General features: G+C 37.4%; 1 protein-coding gene across 14 annotated transcripts in view; it reads left to right on the top strand.

Annotated features, from left to right (window-relative positions):
* Positions 1-24,959, top strand: part of SUGCT (succinyl-CoA:glutarate-CoA transferase) — a 787,044-nt gene that overhangs the window by 97,520 nt on the left and 664,565 nt on the right. For all 14 annotated transcript variants that reach the window (XR_004276715.1, XM_032304187.1, XM_032304179.1 and 11 more), the window contains exon 7: positions 15,128-15,219. Coding sequence is in view for 13 of the 14 variants with exons in the window: in XM_032304187.1 (XP_032160078.1) it covers positions 15,128-15,219 (92 nt within the window). In the remaining variant the exon portion in view is untranslated. The remainder of the gene's footprint in view (positions 1-15,127; positions 15,220-24,959) is intronic.

Here is a 24,959-nt window from a genome sequence, read left to right as displayed (position 1 = left end):
TCATCAGTATGTGTGTGTGTTTGTGTGTGTATTATATATATGTGTGTGTGTGTGTATTGTATATATATACCACATATATAATTATGTATATTTATTGTTAGCTTCTTCTCTAAAATGAACAAATGCAAGTTTCCAAGTACAAAACTTCCATTTTTAATGTTTTTTAACAACATAATTACAGTGCTTTGAATATTTATATATATATAATATATTTATATATATAATATATTATATATATATAATATTTATAACATACCTTAAGGCAACCTTCTTTTTGTTATTCTCAATATGTTGTGGAAAGGGTAAGCTACTATGTTATTAGTATATTAATTAATTAATACATTAATTAATTAGTATATTAATTAATATTTATCAATGAAGTGTATTTAGCTTTCAATGTAAAATGTGCTTTGGTTATGCTGTCTTATCAAATAGAATCCCCATAAGAAATCTATGTGATAAATGTGAATATTGCCATTTTACAGATGAGCACATGGAGGACCAGGGAAATCAGATAAATTGTTGAAGATTTAGTAGTTCACACAGGGATAATTTGAATCCAGGTTTTTCCAATCCTGAAACTCATCCTTATTCACTATGCCATACTACCTCCATAAGAATATATTTCTCTTTATTTTTAAAAAATTAAATTATTTTTGAGAGAGATAGAGATAGATTTTTAAATAATTTTGAAATTATTTTTTGAGAGAGTTTGAGTTGCAGGTAAGGGCAGAGGGAGAGATAGAATCTTTTTTTAAAAAAATATTTTATTTATTTATTTGACAGACAGAGATCACAAGTAGGCAGAGAAGCAGGCAGAGAGAGAGGGAGGGAAGCAGTCTCCTGGCTGAGCAGAGAGTCCAATGCAGGGCTTGATCCCAGTACCCTGAGATCATGACCTGAGCCGAAGGCAGAGGCTTCAACCCACTGAGCCACCCAGGAACCCTGAGACATAGAATCTTAAGCAGGTTTCACGCCCAGTGCAGAGCCTGATGCCTGGCTCTATCTGACCATCCTCAGATCATGACCTGAGCAAAATCAAGAGTTGGATCCTTAACTGACTCAACCACTCAGGTGCCCCTGTTTCTCTTTAAAAGAAGTACTTGGGGGTGCCTGGGTGGCTCAGTTGGTTAAACAACTGCCTTCGGCTGAGGTCGTGATCCCAGAGTCCTGGGATTGAGCCCCACATCGGGCTCCCAGCTCCGTGGGGAATTTGGTTGCTTTTTCCTCTGACCATCTCCCCTCTTATGCTCTCTCTCACTCTGTCTCTTCTCAGATAAATAAATAAAAATCTTTAAAAATATATATATAAATGAAGTACTTGTAAGTTGTAATTTAAAGTAATTAGGTATTTATGCCTTCTCTTTGTTGTAAACTGAACGAAAGAATTTGTATCACAAGGCCACTATTCTGGTACACTTTTATTTAGCAAGTTGTTTGTTTTCCTGAGCATATTTTCCTGCAGGCCTTTATTTAGAAGACTCCCTTTAGAGTCATGCTAATGGTGAGGGTCCTCGATTTGTCCCATTTGAGGGATTTGGGCTCCTGGCCAGATTCCTGAGCACCTGACTTTTTTCCTCACTGAGAGCGGACTGAAACTTAATTCCTTCTCTTGACTTCCTGTTGAGATAACAGGTGGTTCACGGAACCCAGCGTTCCTATCTTACGGTGGAGCTTCTCTCTGCTCCAGGGGGCCAGTTTAATGCTGTAGATACCGTTGTGTTAAAAACTATTTTGTGGAATATTGGAAGCCTCGTGTAGGGTGCCCTTTATAGTTGTAAACTAGATGCTCTGGAATATAAATTCACTCCTAATTCTTAATATTAATATCTGTATTTTTGCATAGAGAATGTTGCCTTAACATTGTTTCCCATTATGTTCCCTAGGTATCCCATTTATGCTTATCTAATAAAGATTTAAAAAGTAACAGTTCAGAATTTACAGATTTTCTTTTTTTTGAAATTGGAATACAAATATGACAGAGGGTAGGATTTTGTGTGACTAGTTTTTACCTGAATCAAGACTTTTTTTTTAATGGTTTTACTTTGTTCTTCATATAATAGTTTTTTAGAAAGATTTTTAATAAAAAATTGAAAAAAATTTTTTTAATTAAAAAATTTAAATTTTTTAAATTTAAAAATTTAAAAATTTAAAATTTTTTTATTAACATAAAATGTATTATTTGTTTCGGGGTACAGGTCTGTGATTCATCAGTCTTACATAATTCACAGTACTCACCACAGCACATACCCTCCCTAATGTCCATCACCCAGCCACTCCATCCCTCCCACCTCCCTCCGCTCCAGCAACCCTCAGTTTGTTTCCTGAGACTGAGTCTGTTATGGTTTGTCTCCCTCTCTGGTTTCACCCCATTTCATTTTTCTTCTCTTCCCCCATGATCCTCTGCCTTGTTTCTCAAATTCCACATATCAGTGAGATCATGTGATAATTGTCTTTCTCTGACTTATTTTGCTTAGAATAATACCCTCTATTTCCATCCACATCATTGCAAATGGCAAAATTTCGTTTTTTGATGGCCATGTAATATTCCATTGTATATACATACACACCACATCTTCTTTATCCATTCATCTGTCAATGGACATCTAGGCTCTTCCCATAGGTTAGCTATTATGGACATTGATGCTATAAATATTGGGGTTCAGGTGCTCCCTTCTTTTCACTACATCTGTATCTTTGGGGTATATACCCGGTAGTGCAATTGTTGGGTTGTAGGGTAACTCTATTTTCAACTTTTTGAGGAACCTCCATCCTGTTTTCCAGAGTGGCTGCCCCAGCTTGGATTCCCACCAACAGTGTAGGTAAATGGTTTTCCACCCCCTCACTTTAAATATGGGGTTGTCTTTGGGTCTAAAATGAGTCTCTTGCAGACAGCATATTGATGGGTCTTGTTTTGTTTTTGTTTTTGTTTATCCAGTCTGATACCTTGTGTCTTTCGATTGGGGCACTTAGCCCATTTACATTCAGGATAACTATTGGAAGATATGAATTTAGTGCCATTGTATTGCCTGTAAGGTGACTGTTACTGTGTATTGTCTCTATTCCTTTCTCGTCCGTGTTACTTTTAGGCTTTCTCTTTGCTTAGAGCACCCCTTTCAATATTTCCTGTAGGGCTGGTTTGGTGATTGCAAATTCTTTTAGTTTTTGTTTGTCTTGGAAGCTTTTTATCTCTCCTTCTATTTTTAGTGATAGCTTAGCTGGATATAGCATTCTTGGCTGCATATTTTTCTCATTTAGTACACTGAATATATCATGCCAGTCTTTTCTGGCCTGCCAGGTCTCTGTGGATAGGCCTGCTGCCAATCTAATATTTTTATCATTGTAGGTTACAGACCTCTTGTCCTGAGTTGCTTTTAGGATTTTCTTTTTGTCTCTGAGACAAAAGTTTTACTATTAGATGTCAGGGTATTGGCCCATTTTTATTGATTTTGAGGGGGGTTCTCTGTGCCTCCTGGATTTTGATGCTGTTTCCTTCTGCAAATTAGGGAAGTTCTCTGCTCTAATTTGCTGCAGTATAGCCCCTGCCCCTCTCTCTTCTTTTTCTGGAATCCCAATTATGCTAATATTATTTTGCTTTATGAGAACACTTATCTCTTGAATTCTCCCCTCGTGATCCAATACGTGTTTATCTCTCTTTTTCTCAGCTTATTTTTTTCTCCATCATGTGGTCATTGTCACTAATTCTCTCTTCTGCCTCATTTATCCTAACAGTAAGAGCCTCCATTTTTTATTGCACCTCATTAAAAGACTTTTTGATTTCAACTTGGTTAGATTTTAGTTCTCCAGAAAGGGATTTTCTAGTATCTTCTGTGCTTTTTTCAAGCCCAGCTAGCATCTTTATACTAGTTATTTTGAACTCTAGTTCCAACATCTTACTAATGTCCATATTGATTAGGTCTCTGGCAGTTGGTACTACCTCTTTTTCCATTTTTTGAGGTGAGTTTTTACATTTTATCATTTTGTTGAGAGGAGAATAGATGAATGAGAGAACGAAATGCTAAAAGGGTAACATTGACCCCAGAAAAATATTTGCTAAATTAATCAGAGAAGACCTGAAACTGGAGGTGGGGGTGGGGAAAAAGAATATGATCAGGCTGGTGAATAGAACAGAGCCACACACTAGATTGTGCATGTATTTTGGTCTATTAGAAGAAACTGTCACCCAACATTTTAAAGAAAGGAAAAATTACATATATACAAAAATAAGGGAAAATATGATGAAGGAATGACTATGACTATAAAAATGAAATTTAAAAAAGTTTTTTAAAAAAGGAATTGATAAGAAGTTGATTGAAAAAAGAAAGAAGAAAGATTAAAAAATAATGAGAGAGGGGCGCCTGGGTGGCTCAGTGGGTTAAGCCACTGCCTTCGGCTCAGGTCATGATCTCAGGGTCCTGGGATTGAGTCCCGCATCGGGCTCTCTGCTCGGCAGGGAGCCTGCTTCCCTCTCTCTCTCTCTGTCTGCCTCTCCATCTACTTGTGATTTCTCTCTGTCAAATAAATAAATAAAATCTTAAAAAAAAATAATGAGAGAATGTGATCAGGCAGGTTACTAGAACAAAGCCATACACTAGATTTAGGGTATATTTTGGTCTGTTACATGAATCTGCATCCCAAGATTTTAAAGAAAGAAAGAAAAAAATATATATATATATACACACACACAAATAAAGTTAAATACAATGAAGGGATAGAATATGACTGTAAAAATAAAAATTTTTAAAAAAAGATTTTAAAAAAGGAATTAATAAAAAGTTGGTTGAAAAAGGAAAGAAAAGGGGCACCTGGGTGGCTCAGTTGGTTAAGCAACTGCCTTTGGTTCAGGTCATGATCCTGGAGTCCTGGGATCAGGTCCTGCCTCAGACTCCTTTCTCAGCAGGGAGTCTGCTTCTCCCTCTGACCTTCCCCCTCTCATGCTCTCTCTCTATCTCATTCTCTCTTTCTCTCTCAAATAAATAAATACAATCTTTAAAAAAAGGAAAGAAAAAGAAAAAGAAATAGAAAATGAAAAAAATTAACCTTGAAAGACTAAAGAATTATGGGAAAAAACCCCATGAATTCTATGTGCTATATTCCACTATGGCTGGAGATTTGCAGTTCTCATTGATCAGTAAACTTGGTCTTGACTGGATGTTCTTATTGATCTACTGGGGGAGGGGCCTGTTGCATTAATTCTCAGGTGTCTTTTCCCCAGATGGAGTTGCACTGTGAGGGACCAGGCTAAGTAATCTACTCTGGTTAGCTATATGAGGTTTTTGTTCTCTGAAGGCTTTCTGTGCAGCTTTAGAGGATGAGAATGAAAATAGCTGCCTCCCAGTCTCTGGCCCTGGAGCTGAGTGTTTGGCCCCTCTCCTCAGTAAGCCCTCAGGGAAAAACAGTGAATCACTCCTGTCTCCCTGGTCTCCGGCTACACTCTCTACTCACCTGGCCTGTGACTGAGCATTTCTATCTTAGGCTCATGATCCCATTTGGAGTTTCCAAACCTAACAGATTCCTGAAGTGGGCTCCTGTGGTGTGCTGTTGTGCTCCTCCTCCCAGGGGGAGGAAGGGGAGTCTCCCCAGATCTGCCACTTTTTGGGTCCCTGCTCAAAGACTAGTGGCCCAGTGGTGCTGCAGATCATAGTTTATGGCAACCCCGAGCTGGCAACCCACTCCTCTGTTCACTTCTCTGCTCCAAAACTGGGAGCTCTGCCACACTCGGGCCCCCTCAGTCTTTCTGTGATCCCTAGAGTCCTGAGACAACACTGTTCTCAGCGAGGGTTCCACCCCTGCTTAGCCACTGGAGTGATGTCCCTCAGTGGAGCAGACTTCTGAAAGTTCCAATTTTGTGCTCAACTGCTCTGTTGCTTGACAGGAGCTGGCTGATGGAGTCTCTCTTCCCCTCTTGGTCTGTCTTCCCATATATTGCCCCAGATTCACTCTAAGTATGTCTTACCTTCCAGAAAGTGGTCATTTTTCTATTCATATAATTGCTGCTATTCTTTTCTTTGATCTCCTGTTGAGTTTGTACATGCTCAGAATGGTTTGATAACTATCTAGCTGAATTCCTGGGAACAGATGAAATTCAGATCTCCTATTCCTTTGCCATCTTGGACCTCTGAGTCATATAATAGTTTTAACTGAAAAATAAATGTAGTGGAAAGAAGACTGTCTATGAATAATTATGGAAGTTGCTGATGGATTTATTGTATGATTCTCTCTACTTTATGTATGAAACTTTCCATAATAATGCATAAAGGAGATAGATACATGTTGTGACATCTTTTCTGTCATCAGTCTTGATAAATATAATTTAATCTTGAACTACTTTAATTTCTTAATATTAAGTGATAATTTTATCTGGGGATTTTATTTTACATATCTATATTTTTTCTTTATTCCCAAGCCACATGAGAAAAATTGACAAAATTGTGTATATTTAAAGTGCACAGCATGTTTCTGTATCTTTGCTATTGTGAATAATGCTACAGTGAATATAGGAGTCCAGATACCTTTGGAGGCACTGATTTTATTTTATTTGGATATATGTACCCAGAAATGGGATTGCTGGATCATAGGTTAGTTCCATTTTAAATTTCTTTTCATAGGAGAGTTCCATTTTAGATTTGTTTTATTGAGGAATTTTCATAATGTTTTCTGTAATAGCTACACCAATTTACATTCCTATCAATATTGCTGAAGAGTTCCCTTTTTTCCATGACCTTGCCAATATTTGTTAGCTCTTATCTTTTTGATAATAGCTATCCTAACAAGGATGTGATAATATCTCACTGTGAGTTTGATTTGCATTTCCCTGATGATTAGTGAAGTTGAGCATCTTTTCATGTAACTGTTGGTCTGTTGTTATGTCTTCTTTGGAAAAATATCTATTCAGGTTATGTTTGCCCATTTTTAAATCAGATTACTTGATTTTTTGGTGCTACTTGGTTGTATGAGTTTCATATAAATTTTGGATATTAACCCTTTATCAGAAACATGGTTTGCAAATACTTTCTCCCATTCTGTAGGTTGTCTTTTCATTTCTGATTGTTCTCTTTGCTTCACAGAAGTCTTTTTAGTTTAATATAATTCCATTTGTCTATTTTTGCCTATGGTTTTGGTGTCATATCCAAAAATTATTGCCAAGGTCAGTGTGAAGGGGCTTTATCTTTATGTTTTCTTCTAGAAATTTTATGATTTAATATATTATATTTATTCCTTTAAACTATTTTGAGTTGATTTTTGTGTATAGTGTAAGATAGGAATCTATTCCATTTTTTTTGCATGTGGATATCTGTTTTTTTCAGCACCATTTATTGGACAGACTATCCATTACCATTCTGTGTTATTGGTACTCTTGTCAAAGATTAGTTGACCATATATGCATGGGTTTATTTTGGGGCTCTGTATTCTGTTTCGTTGGTCCATTTGTCTGTTTAATGCCAGTACCACATACTGTTTTGATTACTGTAGCTTTGTAATATATTTTGAAATCAGGAAGTGTGATGTCTCCAGCTTTGTTCTCCTTACATTAGCTTTGGCTATTTGGGGTCTTTTGTGGTTTCATATAAATTTAAGATTATTTTTCTAATTCCATAAAAAGTGCCATTGGGATTTTGATAGAAATTATGTTGAATCTGTAGATGGCTTTGGGTAGTGTTGATGTTTTAACAGTGTTCATTCTTCTAGTCCAAGAGCATGGGTTATCTTTCTATTTAATGTGTTTTCAGTTTCTTCCATCAGTGTCTATTTATAATCTTCATTGTATAGATCTTTTATCTTTTTGGTTAATATATTACACATGTATTTTTTAGAGATTTTATTTATTTGAGAGACAGAATTTATTCTTTTATTCATTTGAGAGACAAGTAGGGGGAGAGGGAGAAACAGACTCCCTGCTGAACTGGGAGGCTGATGTAAGGCTCAATCCTAGGACCTGGAGATCATGACCTGAGCTGAAAGCAAATGCTTAACTATCTGAGCCATTCAAGTCCCCCAGTATTTTATTATTTTTGGTACTACTGTAAATGGGATTGCTTTCTTCATTTCTCTTTCATTTGATTTGTTGTTGGTATATAGAAATGCAACAGATTTTTAAAAAATTTATGTATTTATTTGAGTGAGGGAGGGAGAGAACAAAAGAGAGTATGAATGGGGGAAGGGCAGAGGGAAAGAGAAAATCTCAGGCAGACTTACCCTTGAACACAAAACCCCAAAATGGGGCTTGACCACAACCTGGAGATCATGACCCAAGTGAAACCAAGAGTTGGAGACTCTACCGACTGAACCTCTGAGGCACCTCAGATGCAACAGATTTTTGTATAATGATTTTGTATTCTGAAATTTTACTAAATTTGTCTCACAATTTTTTGATGGAGTCCTTAGGGTTTTCTCTATGTAAGATCACATCATTCAAAAACAGTTTTACTTCTTCCTTTCTGATTTGAATGCATTTTATTTCTTTTCCTTGCTTAATTGCTTTGGGTAGGTCTTCCAATACTATGTTGAATAGAAGTGGTGTGAGAGTTGGTACTATTGTTTTGTTCCTGATTTTAGAGGAAAAGCTTTTGGCTTTTCACCATTTCATATGGTGTTAGCTCTGGGTTTGGCATATATGGCCTTTATTATGTTGTGCTACATTCCCTCCATAGTCAATTTATTCAGAGTTTTTATTAGAAATGGATGTTGAATTTTGTCAGATGCTTTATCTGTATCTATTGAGATAGTCATATGATTTTTATCCTTCTCTTTATTGATGTGATATATCACATTGATTGATTTGTGGATGTTGAACCATCCTTTCATTCCTGGAATAAATCCCACTTGGTCATGGTGTATTAATGTTCTATTGAGGGGCACCTGGATGGCTCAGTGGGTTAAAGCCTCTGCCTTTGGCTCGGGTCATGATCCCGGGGTCCTGGGATTGAGCCCCGCGTCGGGCTCTCTGCTCGGCGGGGAGCCTGCTTCCATTCCTCTCTTTGCCTGCCTCTCTGCCTACTTGTGATCTGTCTAACAAATAAATAAAATCTTAAAAAAAATATTCTATTGAATTTGGTTTGCTAATTTGCTGAGGACTTTTGTATCATTGGGGTTATTGACTTGCAATTTTCTTTTCTTATAGTGTCCTAGTTGGTTTTGGTTTCAGGGTAATGCTGACCTTGTAAAATGAGTTTAGTAGCATTCCCTTCTCTTCTGTTTTTGGGAAGTATTTGAGAAGGGTTGATATTAGTTCTTCTTTAGGTATTTATAGTAGAATTCACCAGTAAAGCCATTTGGTCTTGGACTTTTGTACTGTAGGTTGTTTTTGATTATTGATACAATCTCCTTATTAGTAATTGGTTGGTTCAGATTTTATATTTCTTCATGAATCATTCCTGGTAGGTCATATGTAGAAATTTATCCATTTATTATAGGTTGTCTCATTTGTTGTTGTATAATTGTTCATAATAGTCTTTTATATCCTTTGTATTTCTGTGGCATCAGTTGTAACTTGTCTTTCATTTCTGATTTTTCTTATTTGAGTTTTGTCTCTTTTTTCTTAATTATATACTAAAAATTGTTTTCTTAGTTTTTCATATTTACCTGTTCTGATTTTTGTTATTTCCTTCCATCTGCTAACTTTGGCCTTAGTTTGTTCTCCCTTTTTCTAGTTCCTTGAAGTGCAAAATTAGGTTGTTTGAGGTCTGTCTTTTTTCTCAGTGTAGGTATTTTTCACTGTATACTTCCATCTTAGAATGGCTTTTACTATATCTTACAAGTTTTGTTGAGTTGTATTTTCATTTTCATTTGTTTCAAGATTTTTTTTGGTTTATCTTTTGATTTCCTCTTTGACCCATTTTTTTTTTTCCAGGAGCATGTTTTTTAATCTCCATGTATTTGTGAATTTTCCAACTTTCTTCTTATAATTGATGTCTAGTTTAATACCTCATTGATCAGAAAAAGTGCTTGAGAAGGTTTCAATCTTCTTAAATTAATTAAGACTAGTTTTGCAGCATAACATACGATCTATTCTGGAGAAGGTTTCAGGTGTATCCTTGAGCAAAATGTGTATTTTGCTGCTGTTGGATGGACTGTTCTATAAATATCTGTTAAATCTATCTGGTTGAATGTGTAGTTTAAGTGCAATGATTTCGTATTGATTTTCTTTCTTTATTATCTATCCATTGTTGAGAGTAGGGTAGTCAACCCTACTGTTATTGTATTTCTATCTATTTCTCCCTGCATGTCTGTTAATATTTGCTTTAAATATTTAGTTGCTTCTATGTTAGGTTCATAAATATCTACAAATGTTATATCTTCTCATTGGATTAACTTTTTTATCATTATGTAATGCCGTTCTTTGTCTCTTATTGGAGTCTTTGGCTGAAAGTATATTTTACTTGATATAAGTATACCTACCCCTGCTTTCTTTTGGTTTCATTTGCATAGAATATTTTTTCTATCCCTTCATTTTCAGTCTCTGTACTTGAATCTTAAATAAATCTCTTGCAGGCAGCATGTAGTTGGGTCTTTTTTTAAAAGAAATCCGTTTAGCTATTATATGCTTTTGATTGAAGAATTTAGTGCATTTGCATTAAAGTAATTATTGATAAGTATGGACCTTACTGTGTCATTGTTTTCTGGTTGTTTTGTAACTGCTGTTTCTTCCTCTTTTGTTTTCTTTTATGATTTGATGATTTTCTGTGGTGCTATGCTTAGATTTCTTTCTCTTTTGTGTGTCTGCTATAGGTTTTTGCTTTGTACTATCGTGAGGCTTATGTAAAACATCTTACAGTTATAATAGTCTATTTTACTTTTACTTTTTTAAAAAAATATTTATTTATTTATTTATTTGAGAGAGAGCACACAGGAGCAGAGGGGAAGGGAGGGAGAGTCCTAAGCAGACTATCGCTGAGCATGGAGCCTGATGTGGGGCTTGATCTCATGACTCTGAGATCACAACCTGAGCTGAAATCAAGAGTTGGACACTCAACTGACTATGCCACCCAAGTGCCTGTATAACAGTCTATTTTAAGCTGATAACAACCTAACTTGGGTTGCATGGAAAACTTCTGAATTTTTACATTCTCCCCTGACATTTTAAGGTTTTGATTTCATAATTTACATTTTTTAATGTATCCATTAGGAAATTGCTGTGATTATGGGAATTCTTAATACTTTGGTCTTTTAACTTTTTTTTGTCTTTTAACTTATATATTACAGTTATAGAAGTGACTTACCTACCACCACTACAACATTAGAGTATTCTGAAATTAACTATATATTTACCTTTTCTGTTGAGTTTTATACCTTGACATGTTTTAATGTAACTAATTAGCACTCTTTCATTTTATCCTGAAGAACTCCTTTTAACATAATTGTAAGGCTGGTCTAGTGGTTATGAAGTCCTCCAGCTTTTGTTCGTCTGGAAAATTCTTTTTTTTTTTTTTTTTAAAGATTTTATTTATTTATTTGACAGAGAGAGATCACAAGTAGGTAGAGAGGCAGGCAGAGAGAGAGGAGGAAGCAGGCTTCCTGCTGAGCAGAGAGCCCGATGCGGGACTCGATCCCAGGACCCTGAGATCATGACCTGAGCCGAAGGCAGCGGCTTAACCCACTGAGCCACCCAGGCGCCCCGTCTGGAAAATTCTTTATCTCTAATTTGATTTGGAAGGATAACTCTTAGATAGAGTGTCTTTGGCTGGCAACATTTTTTATTTCAGCATTTTGAATATCTTATTCATTCCCTCTGGCCTACATGGTTTTTGTAAAATCCACTGATAGACTTATGACAATTTTCTTGTATGCATCAAGTTGCTTCTCTTTTGCTGGCTTTCTTTGTCACCTTTGACAATTTAATTATAATGTGTCTGCATATGACTCTCCTTAGATTCATCTTATTTGGTACTTCTTGGGCTACCTGAATCTGGACATCTTGTTTTTTCTTTCAGATAAGGACAGTTTTGAGGCATTTCTTTAAATTTGCTTTTGCCTCTTCCTCTCTCTCTCTTCTTCTTCTGGGATCTCTTTAATATGAATATTTTTCTTTTTGATGATGTCCCATAAGTCCCTTAAGCTATCTTCACTCTTTTTCCTCTTTGCTTCTCTGATTAGGTGTATTCCATTGCCTATCTTCTAACTTGCTGTTTTTTTCTTCCCGTTGATCTAGTCTGTGGTTGAGTGTCTCCATGAAATTTTTCACTTTAGTTATTGTATTCTTCAGCTCTGTCATTTCTGTAGCACTTTTTGATATTCTCTGTTGAAATTGTCACTTTGTTCGTACATCACTCTTCTGGTCTTGGTGAGCATCTTTATGTTATTTTGAGCTCTCTATCAGATAAATAACTTATTTCTATTTCTGTCAGATCAGTTTCTGGAAATTTACCTTTTTCTCTTGTTTGGAACATATTCCTGTTTCTTCACTTTGATTCTTCATGTTGGTTTCTATATATTAGCTAAAACAGCCACCTTTCTCAGTCTTGACACCGGTCTTGTGTAGGAGATGACTCTCATCAATCACTCTGGTCTGAGTGCCAGGTTCCCTCAGATCTTTATGATTGCCTTTGTTCTTTGTGGCTCCTCGTGGTTGGGGGTGTGCCAAGATCCATCTGTGTCCCCAGGGGAATGATAGCAGTTGGGACCTAGATGCATGTTGATCAGACAACAGCTGGGAAAGTATGCAGTCATACCCTTCTGGGGAGAAAGGTGAAACACCTGGTGAGAGACAGGTGTTTGTGCCTTCTCCTTCTGCACTGAGCTGGGATGTATAGCCATGGAGTTTGCTCCTGAGCCTGTTTAAAAACTGCTTCTTTGTCTGGTATAGCCCTGTGTCTGCAAAACCCATTGGCTATCAGAGTCAGGTGATCTGGGGGCCCATCCCTTGGGCAGTAGGTGCAAAGGCTGATGTGCCAGACATGTGTAGAAGCTCTTTCCAGAGAGACACTGCTTACCTCATATTGGAGTGAGCAGGAATGTGACCCACTAGTTCTTTTGGGTTCTAGGAGGGATTGCAGTGAGCACCTAGATATATATTAATTATAGTCCAAATCCTCAGGTAGCAGCTTGTGAAGTATGCAGTGAGACCCTTTGCAGGGAAAGACTGGGAGATGGATGGTTTACCTGATCCCTCTGTGCTGATCCCTGGAAAGATAGCTGTGGTTAGTGCTCCTGTGCCTGTCAACACCTTCTTTTTCTGTTTGTTATGGTCCAAAGGGACTCATGCATGTAAGCTCTGCTTGGTCTTACAGCTAGGTACTTTGGGGCCTGCTCCTCATGTGGGAGCCTTTAAAGTTAGGGCCCCAGATATGTGGTCCAAACCCTTCAGTCCTTGAGGAGAAACTATGAGTTGGGGGTTCCCTCTTGAATATATGGTGTTGTGCCTGGAGTGGGGTTTAAACACCCATTTAGATGTGGGTATTTTCTCTATCACCAATGTATAGGAATCAAACAAATAGTTCTGGATTTCTCTCAGAGGGAATTGCTCCACGTGGCGCTGTACATTTGTCGTGTCTGTGGGAGAGGGACAATCCAGAAAGCTCCCATATTGCCATTTTGGTAAAAAACAAAACAAAACAAAAACTTCTTTAGTTTTTTTTTTTATTAATTTAGTAGTTATAGTTTTTTTTAAAAATTGTTTTATATGACAAGTATTCATTCATTCATTCATTTTTATCAATGAGTGTTATTAAATTCTTCTCTAGATGCTGTGACTACAGCAGTGAATCAAATAGAAAAAAGTTCTGGAGCACAGATTTTGGTAGGAGAGGAGACAGAAAATAAATCAATAAACACATAGCTATATTATGTATCTTGTAATAAGTGCTACAGAGACAAATGTCAGGGGGATTCAAAGTGAGAAGTGAGAGTGCTCTTTTACAAGTGTTCTCTGGGGAAGGTCTTTCTGGTAAGGAGATGTTTGAGTGCAGCTTTGGAGGATGTGAGAGAGTGTGAGATGTGTGGATATATGGCGTGAAATGGAGGGAGAACATTCCAGCTGCCTGGAGAAGCAAGCAAAGGCCCCGAGGTACCTCTTTTTGATCTTTCTAAAGTGAGGTATGCAGGACATTTCAGCTAATAGCTGATGGCTGTTTCATGTGTCCTCTCTCTGGTTGATACCATAGGATATGGAGACAGATACATGTAGCACCTGAAATAATCTTTTCCATTTAACAGTAAGTGCCAGGACTGGAAGAGAGCAGGAGAAATTATTGTGTTCTTTCGATTTTTGCTGATGGCCTCCCCGCCCAAAAAAAAGGAAAGAGAAAAGAAAAAGTAATACCTTCACTTTCTTTTTGTAATCTTAAAAAGCACTGTTAGGTTACGTAATCATATTGTTTATGATCAAAAATTTTAGCTGGGGTACCTGGGTGGCTCAGTTGATTCAGTATCTGCCTTCAGCTCAGGTCATGATCCTAGGGTCCTGGGAGCTAGTTCTGCACTGGGCTCCCTGCTCAGCGGGGAGCCCGATTCTCCTCTCTCCTTGCTCCTCCCTCCGTCCCCTGCTCATGCTCTCTCTCTTTCTGTCAAATAAATAAATAAAATCTTTAGAAATAATTTTTAGTCATCATTTATATATATATGCATACACACACATATGTGAAAAATGTCAACAGCATCTAGAGAAACACTATTTTATTTTACTTTGTTATTGTTTTGTATAGAACAAGAGTAACACATATGAATGGAGCTGGGAGGCAAGATTAAATCAGTGAATCAGGCTCAGGCATTAAGGAGTAAGAGTCATGGAGGAATGGCAAATTGAGAATTTGTTTCCCTGTATAAAGGGAAGAGCTGTTATTAACTCTAATTAATTGTTGTGTGGGCCTAGTTTTGAACTATTTTCTGGTTTTTCAAGAAATTTGCATTCTATGTGCTATCTCCTGCTTTTTTAAAATGTTGGAAACTACATGAAGACATTTCAGGACCCTCTTCAGGACAGACAGAACATTCATGCAGTGGGATCTTGCCCTCAAGTTACCAGTTTAAAACGTTTTGGGATATAAGATCATGAATAATTTTTATTGCTTCCTTTTCAAGTACTATCGATCTCATAGTAATAAATTGCTCAAGATTTCTGGCTGCAAACATGTCATTTTACTCTTCTCTCCTTGCATGATGCTGCTGACTTTGTCCATTCTTCTCATTTTAGGGTATGGCCAGACAGGCCCACTGTCTCAGCGAGCTGGTTATGATGCTGTTGCCTCTGCTGTTTCTGGTCTGATGCATATCACAGGGCCTGAGGTAGGTATCAGTCTTTAGAATATTAATAAATTTCCCCCCTGTTTATTCCAAAGGGATTTTCTTATTCACTAACCTATAAGGTTAAATTTGAGTTAATTTTAGAAAGGAACTAGGGAAAGTGAAATCTTATTGAAAATGGAAGTGTTTATTACAAATGTACTTGAGGTTAAATGTCAATGTGACTCCATGGAAGAATAGCAATTTTTTTTATTAACATATAATGTACTACTTGTTTTGGGGGTACAGGTCTGTGAATCATCAGTCTTACACAACTCACAGCACTCACCATAGTACATACCCTCCCCAGTGTCCATCACCCAGCCACCCTATCCCTACCCCCACCCCCAGCAGCCTTCAGTTTGTTTCCTCAGATCAAGAGTCTCTTATGGTTTGAATTTGTCTCCCTTCCCAGTCCCATCTTGTTTCATTTTTCTCTCCCTTCCCCCCCAAAACCCCCTGCCCTGCCTCTGAAATTCCTCATATCAGAGGGATTATATGAATAATTGTCTTTCTCTGATTGACTTATTTCGCTTAAGCACAATACCCTCTAGTTCCATTCACTTCATTACAAGTGGCAAGATTTCTTTTTTGATGGCTGCATAGTATTCCATTGTATATATATACCACATCTTCTTTATCCATTCATCTGTTGACGGACATCTAGGCTCTTTCAATAGTTTGGCTATTGTGAACATTGCTGCTGAAAACATTCGGGTGCATGTGCCCCTTTGGATCACTACATTTGTATCTTTAGGGTAAATACCCAGTAGTACAATTGCTGGGTTGTAGGGTAGCTCTGGAAAATAATAAATTTTTTTTTTTTTTAAGCAAGAAGCAACAGACCAATTGATGAGCACTTGATCTGTTTTTGTATTATAATTTTGCATTTGTATTTAATTACTCAAGCTTGGTATAGGCCCTGGGTGTGACTTATGAATATTCTTTCTGTGAAGTAGAATAGTTGACTAGACCAGATGGCAGATGCCTATTTCTGTCAGAGTACCTTCATGTGGCATATGTACTCAGTGGAGGGTCTCTTTCCCTCTGCAATATTAATAAGTGGTTATGTATGTTAAAATTTGTTACTTAAGGCCTTAGGGGGAGTTGTGTCTGATTGTTGCATACATTAGGTTCTGACAGTGGGGGAATTATTTGATTTTATAGCAATCTTTCTTTTTTGTTAGAAATTTCCTAGAAAGTATACAGATGGCTAAAATGTGTTATCTTAGATGGAGGACTCTTAGAAAATGGACTCTTTGAGAAAACAGTAAGAATGGCATGAAAGTTAAAGGAAAGTGTGAGAGCCTAATAAATAAAAATAATGAAAGGCATCCATTCTCAAAACAGCTCGGACTGGTAGGTGTAAAAACTTTTTCCACTTAGGTATTCCTTCCCCGAATTGCTTGCGTCAGTGATTTCTTTAGGGAACACAGTTGCATTTCTGGGATGAGCGGAGGCAAAGTGACCTCGAGTTTTAACTTCTTTTTGTTAATTTTGTTAATTTTTGTTAATTTTAAAGCAGCTGGTGGGATTTCAGTGACCTGAGATATAGGTATTTGTACTTTCATTGTCTGTTTCATTTTCATAAGTCTAGGAAAAGAGATGTATGACCTTTCCTTAAAATATTTAAGGATACCAGATTTCTTCCCATCCTCTGAGAGAATGGAGCACGGATCTCTTTCTTTGCTCTATCCCACAGAAGTGCTTATGTGTGTAAGCACATAAGAAGTGCTTATGTGCTTATATGTGTAAGACAGGATTGTTGAAAGTCAACATGAGTTCAGCCATGAATATGTGAAAAGATCTTGGGCTGTTAAAGTTGCACATTCACATGTTAAAATGAATTAACTCAGAAATCCCTGCTATGAAGGGTTACTGTGGTTCCTTTACTGCGTGAAGCTCTGCTCTGACAGGGTTAACCACACAGCGCATGCTCGGCCTTGTCATTTGTCAGACACTCACAGGCCCTCTCTCTTCTATTGTACTACTGGTAGATGATGAGAGCATTGACTGAGTGCTCACTAGGTGCCCAGCACTACTTTATACACTTTACATGTGTTAAGTAAACTGCACTTCTGTACACCATGTTTCTTCCACGTGGACACACCCTTACGTCTTAAATCATCGATCCAGTGACAGGTCATTGCACATACTCCTTCTGTATGCTGGGAACTGGCAGGCACTTGGTGATACAGCGGGTGATGGGGTAGGCACAATCCTTAAGTAGAGAAACAAACATTAACAGAAAGTAAACAGTAGATACAAATAAAAAGAACTCTGAAAAAGGGCTTGGTATACTATTAACATATGTCTCAGTGTGCCTCAGACCATTAACATACTTCCAAAGTTCTCTGCAAAATGCAGTCTGACAATCAGGGATAAAAGCAGAAATGAGGAGAATTGGGGCATGTCAGGAGTTGCCCTTAATAGCACTCCCTGTTAGACAAACCATAAGGGACTCTTAATCTCAGGAAGCAAACTGAAGGCTGCTGGGGGGGGGGGGAGGGGTAGGGTCGTTGGGTGATGGACACTGGGGAGGGTTTGTGCTGTGGTGAGTGCTGTGAATTGTTTTAGACTGATGATTCATAGACCTGTACCCCTGGGGCAAATGATACATTATATGTCAAAAAAAAAAAAAATAGAACTCCCTGTTATCAGCAATGCATTCTGTGTCATGGCAGAGGAGGGGCTACTTCTGAAAGCCCTGGCTACCATCACAGGTGCATTATTGTCAGTTATATCGTGCTGCTTGTGAAATTTTATCGATACAAATACACAGCTGTGTATTTGTGCTGTAGCATAACTCCATTTTGTTAGATGACTGATGGGAACCCAGGCTTCTCCGTCATTTATCGTTATCTGGAAGCTTCACCATATCACCCTGTACGGTGCAGCCTGACCTTGCCAGGATGGAGGCTCAGAGAGGGCTTCTCTGAGAACCAGATGTTTAAAGTGGGACCCAGTTAAGCATTAGGTTGGTGACCAGAGGACCTCGCCATGCATTGTGTGTTTAACTGCTGGGGAGTCTGGTAGGTTTGAGGAGCCAAGGAATGCCAGTGTCACTGGGTTGTTGTGAGCTGGCAAAGAAGGGAGAAAATTAGGTTGGAGACGTAGGATGTGGGAGCTGGACTTACTATTTAGGGACTTACTATATCACTCAATATTTCGATAAGAAGAGATGATGTATTAGTATACACATACATTTTTTTTTTTTTAGCGATGATCTAATATATTCTTTTTTTTTTAAAAAGATTTTATTTATTTATTTGACAGAGAGAGAGAGATCACAAGTAGGCAGAGACCCAGGCAGAGAGAAAGGGGGAAAGCAGGCTTCCCACTCAGTAGAGATCCCAATGCGGGGCTCAATCCCAGGACCCTGAAACCATGACCCGAAGGCAGAGGCTCAACCCTCTGAGCCACGCAGGCGCCCCTGATGATCTAACATATTCTGCCTTGAAAATGAGTGATAGTCCCACAGTATAGAGTAGTATTTTGATTATAAAAACTCTCAAAATGCACGTTTTTTTTAAATAATGGGATAATATTGCCTTTTTTATCCCAGAAGGGCAGCATCTAAGTATATAATATATGATCAAATTTGTGAAAGCAGTCTTTACGATGAAATTTAAGCAAACTAGTGACAGTTGACTTCCAGTAAATCTAAAATCTAGCCTTTTAGGTTAGGTGTGCAGTGGTATAGTCAGATGAGATTCACATTTGATTTGGGGAAAGAGAGAACCAGTAACATGGGCCTACATTCTGCTAGACCCATGCTTGATCCTCACACTGATCCTTCCAGGGCTATTGATAAATTGGTATTGATAGGTATTGATAAATTCTGTAACTAAATCTTTTTTTTTTTTTTAAAGATTTTATTTATTTATTTGACAGACAAAGATCACAAGTAGACAGAGAGGCAGACAGAGAGAGAGAGGAGGAAGCAGGTTCCCCGCTGAGCAGAGAGCCTGATGCGGGGCTCGATCCCAGGACCCCGGGATCATGACCTGAGCCGAAGGCAGAGGCCTTAAGCCACTGAGCCACCCAGGCGCCCCTGTAATTAAATCTTAAAAGCTTAGATAACTTGTCCAGGTTGCTGCCTTGGTATACGAAGTGCTGAGGGCAGACTTTGAACTCAGGTTTGCTCTACTCCTTAAACTCTGATGCCTCGATCCACTCTCCCTACTGCCTGCAGAATGAATCCTGATTTTTATTGTATTTGTATCTTGCTTATGCATGCTACATGATATGATGCATTACAGTCAGTGAACCAACCATTTGGTGGCGTGAGAAAGCACTCAATTAAGAGTCTGGGGGCGTGGCTCTATCTAATTACTCTTGTGTAATGCTTACTGGCTGTCTAAACTTCTCCCCAGGAGAGTATGTGCCTTGTAGGAGTCTTTGCTTTGTCGCTGCTGTATCTCTATGCCTAGACCAGTCTGGAACTTAGTCAGCACTTGACAAATTCATGTTGGATGAAGGAATAAATGCATACCTGGCATTGTGCTAATTGATCTTGAGCATATATAGCTTTTCTGTGTTTTAGTGAAGTGCATCTGGAAGTGATACAAACTTTCTCTTCAAGATACGGTAATATGCAAATAAAATATCTTTTATAAGACATAAAAGCACACAATTGTGTATAATGCAAGATGCTACACAAAATAATCAGCCAGGGCTGGGTATATCTGCAGATTTCTCAGCTCCACTCTTGTGGGCTTTAACCCAGATCAGTAATGTGTATTTAATGATGGCTTCACATGCTTCTGATGGAGATGGTTTGTGGGTAACCCTTAGAAACACTATGAGAGGTGTTATTATTGAAAACCCCTTTGCATTAAAGGAGGTAGCAGATATTCTTTGATAGTCTCTAACAGAAGTTAATGACATGTTAAGGTCTATATATTATGATCTTCTGATTCAAATAAAGTATTTTTTCATATGCATGGCTCAGTGCTAACCAGTTATTACTCAAAGCAAGTATCTATCTATCTGTCTAGCTATCTCATTTTTTTTTTAATGCATAAGGAATTTGGAGAGGGGATTGGGAAGGAAATCAAGGAGTATGAGATTGTGGAAAGTAAATGACTGATAAATATGTAATATGTATTCTAAGTAATAAGTCATTAAGCATTAAGAAAGTTATATTCGTCAATTGATGAACAATGATGTATTGACTATATGGGTATAGTGTTCCCCATTGACGGCTTCTTAAACTAAGACAACAGAGTTTGCTGCATTGATTACTCTTTCTTTCATGAACTCTTTCTCAGCAAGTGATGCTGCTTGATAGCATTTTACCAGAGTTCATAGTTTGAGAGTCAGTACTCTCAAACAATGCCATTGTTTTATCAGCTAAGTTTATGTCCTATTCTAAATCTGTTTTAGTCATTTCAGCAGTCTTCACAGCATGGTCATCAGGAGTAGATTCCACTTTTTTGCTCACGCATCAGAAGCAACTCCTTGTCTGTTAAAGTTTTTTTTTTTTTTGTTCATGAGATTTGCAGGAATTCAATCACATCTCCATGCTCTAGTAGTAGCCTCAGATATCACCGATCACAGATCACCAGAACAAATAGAGAATGAAAACTTTTGGAATATTGCGAGAATTACCAAAATGTGACACAGAGACATAGCAAATGCTATTGGAAAAATGGTGCAGACAGACTTCCTTGATGTAGGGTTGCCACAGACCTTCAAAAAAATACAATATTTGTGAAGTGCAGTAAAGCTAATTGCATTAAAACAAAGCATGCTTATAACTAGAGATATGGCTTATCTTAAACCCATACACGTAAACACATATTTTCCTTTTTAAAAGTTCTACTGTATTTGATCATTGGTTAAAATATATGCTTCTTGACATTATTTTTATAACACTAGTGCCTAGTGCATTAGTTTGTACTCATTAACTATTACAAGGATTGTGAGTTCTTAGGTTCATCAAGCATATTTTCTTATTTTATGACTCATGTCAGGATAATATGTTTCCTTGATCTTAATCTTATTCATTAATTACGAATATTAATGTATTAATAAAAGAAGTTAGGGGTGCCTGGGTGGCTTAGTGGGTTAAACTTCTGCCTTCAGCTCAGGTCATGATCTCTGGGTCCTGGGATCAAGCCCCGCACCTGGCTCTCTGCTTAGCAGGGAGCCTGCTTCCCTCTCTCTCTCTCTCTGCCTGCCACTCTGCCTACTTGTGATCTTTGTCAAATAAATAAACAAAATCTTAAAAAAAAAAAAAGAAGTTAAATAGTCCATATTAAATAAACAACTTGCCCTTAATTCATGATTGTAAGGTGACACTGCTTAAACATAGCTGATCATTGATTTGTCAGAGTTAATGGTGAAGTAACTTGTAAGTTTTATTTATATTTTATTTTAAATTAAAGTAATTGATTTTATAAATAATAAATACTCATTATAAAAGGTTAGTTTGTGACCACTAAAATAGCCCTTCAAGAAATATTAAAGGGGACTCTCTGAGGGCAAAAAGGAGTTCAAATGTGGCAGAGACAAGAAAGGATTAGAGAAAATCTCCAGAAACAATGAAAAAGCAAGTAATAAAATGACAATAAATGTATATCTATCAATAATTACTTTGAATGTAAATGGTTTAAGTGGTCCAATTGAAAGACATTGAGTGTCAGAATGGATATAAAAAACAAGACCTATCTTTATGCTACCTATAAGAGACTCATTTTAGATCTAAAGATACCTGCAGATTGATAATAAGGGAATGAAGAAATATTTATCACGAAAATGGATATCAAAACAAAGCCAGAGTAGCAATGTTTATACCGCACAAACTAGTCTTTAAAACATAACCTGTAAAAAGAGACAAAGAAGGGCATTATATGATCATAAAGGGAACAATCTGACAAGAAGATATAACAATTGTAAATATTTATATTCCCAACACGGGAGCACCCAAGTATATAAAACAATTAATTACAAGCATAAAGGAGCTAACTGATGATAACACAATAATAGTAGGGGACTTTAATACCCCACTTACACCAGTGGCTAGATCATCTAAGCAATGTAAACAAGGAAACAGTGGGTTTGAATGACACACTGGACCAGATGGACATAACAGATTTATTGAGAACATTCCATCATAAAACAACAGAACATACATTCTTTTCATGGATACACAGGCATTCTCCAGAATATATCACATATTATGTCACAAAACAGTCCTCAGTAAATACAGAAAGATTGAAGTAATACCATGCGTCTCTTCTGACCACAGTGCTATGAAACTAGAAGTCAACCATGAGAAAAAAAACCTAGAAAGACCCAAAGACATGGAGGTTAAATAACATGCTACTAAACAATGAATGGGTCAACTAGGGAAGGGAAGAAGAAATTAAAAATACATGGAAACAAATGAAACTGAAAACACAGTGATCCCAAACCTTTGGGATGCAGCAAAAGTGGTCTTAAGAAGGAAGTATATAGAAATACAGGCCTACCTCAGGAAGCAAGAAAGATCGCTCAAATTCAACCAAACCTTACACCAAAAAGAGTAGAAAAAGAACAATGAATGAAACCTAAAACCAGCAAGAGGAAGGAAGTAATAAAAATTAGACCATAAATAAATGATAAGAAAACTGAAAAGAAAAAAAAAAAAGAACAGAGCTGCCTGGGTGTCTGAGTTGGTTAAGCATATGCCTTTCCATATGGAAAGGGTCCTGGGATTGAGCCCTGCATCAGGCTCCCTACTTCTCCCTCTCCCTCTCCTGCTCCCCCTCCTTGTGCTCTTTCACAGGCTTTCTCTCTCAAACAAATAAATAAATAAAATCTTTAAGAAAAAAAAAAAGAGCACACTGTTTTCCAAACAGTTGGCTGTACCAACTTACATTCCCACCAACAGTGTAAGAGGGTTCCCCTTTCTCCACATCCTCTCCAACACTTGTTGTTTCCTGTCTTGTTGATTTTGGCCGTTCTAACTGGTATAAGGTAGTATCTCAATGTGGTTTTGATTTGAATCTCCCTGATGGCTAATGATGATGAACATTTTTTCATGTGTCTGTTAGCCATTTGTATGTCTTCTTTGGAGAAGTGTCTGTTCATGTCTTCTGCCCATTTTTTGACATGATTATCTGTTTTGTGTGTGTTGAGTTTGAGGAGTTCTTTATAGATCTTGGATATCAGCCCTTTTTCTGTAGTGTCATTTGCGAATATCTTCTCCCATTCCATGGGTTGCCTCTTTGTTTTGTTGACTCTTTCCTTTGATGTGCCGAGGCTTTTGATCTTGATGAGGTCCCAAAAGTTCATTTTCGCTTTTGTTTCCTTTGCCTTTGGAGACATGCCTTGAAAGAGGTTCATGTGGCTGATGTCGATAGAAGAAGGGCCATATGTACCCCAATGTTCATAGCAGCAATGGCCACAATCGCTAAACTGTGGAAAGAGCCAAGATGCCCTTCAACAGATGAATGGATAAAGAAGATATGGTCCATATATACGATGGAATATTATGCCTCCATCAGAAAGGATGAATACCCAACTTTTGTATCAACATGGACAGGACTGGAAGAGATTATGCCAAGTGAAATAAGTCAAGCAGAGAGAGTCAATTTTCATATGGTTTCACTTACTTGTGGAGCATAAGGAATTAAATGGAGCACATTAGGATCAGGGAAGGGAAAGTGAATTGGGGGAAATTTGATGGGGGAGATGAACCATAAGAGACAGTGGGAGGTGGGGGGTTAGTTGATCCTGTTGGTAGATATTAAGGAAGGCATGTATTGCATGGAGCACTGGGTATGGTGCATAAACAATGAATCTTGGAACACTGAAAAAAATAAAATTAAATAAAAAAACCCAGAACAGATAAATTAAACCAGCAGCATTGAAAAATCAATAAAATTGATAAACTTCTAACTAGACTTATCAAAAAGAAAATGACCCAAATAAAATCACAAATGCAAAAGGAGAAATAACAATGAACACTGCAGAAATACAAACAATTATAAGAGAATATTATGAAAAACTACATGCCAACAAATTAGGCAACCTTGAAGAAAAGGACAAACTTCTGGAAACATATAAACTACCAAAACTGAAACAGGAAGAAATAGAAAACTTGAACAGACTGATAAACAGCAAAGAAATTGAGTCAGTCATCAGAAGACTACAAACAAACAAAAACCCAGATAGTTTTACAGGCAAATTCTACCAAACATTTAAAGAAGAGTTAGTGGGGTACCTGGGTGGCTTAGTTGGCTAAGTGTCCAACTCTTGATTTTAGCTCAGATCATGATCTAGTCTTGTGAGATTGAGCCCTGTTGTCAGGGTCTGCACTCAGTGCAGATTAAGATTCTCTTAATCTTAATGCAGATTAAGATTCTCTTTCTCTTTCTCCCTCTCCCCCTCTCTTCTGCTTACAAGTTCTCTCACTTAAAAAAAAAAAAAAAGGAAAGAAAGAAGAGTTAGTATTTATTCTTCTCAGACTATTCTAAAAAATAGAAAAGCAAGGAAAATTTCCAAACTCATTATTTGAGGCCAGCATTACCCAGATACCAAGACAAGATAAAGACTGCACTAAAAAAAGAGAACTACAGGCCAGTATCCCTAATGAATAGGGATGCCAAAATACTCAATAAAATACTAGCAAATTGAATCCAATAATATGTTAAAAGAATCATTCGGCATGATCAATTCAATAGATGCAGAAAAAAAACAGTTGACAAAGTACAACATCCATTCATACTAAAGACCCTCATCACAGTTGTTTT

Source organism: Mustela erminea, chromosome 11 (assembly GCF_009829155.1).
Source record: "Mustela erminea isolate mMusErm1 chromosome 11, mMusErm1.Pri, whole genome shotgun sequence".
NCBI lineage: Eukaryota > Metazoa > Chordata > Mammalia > Carnivora > Mustelidae > Mustela > Mustela erminea.
The sequence above is the reverse complement of the archived record's forward strand: the minus strand, read 5'-3'. Positions and strand labels throughout refer to the sequence as shown.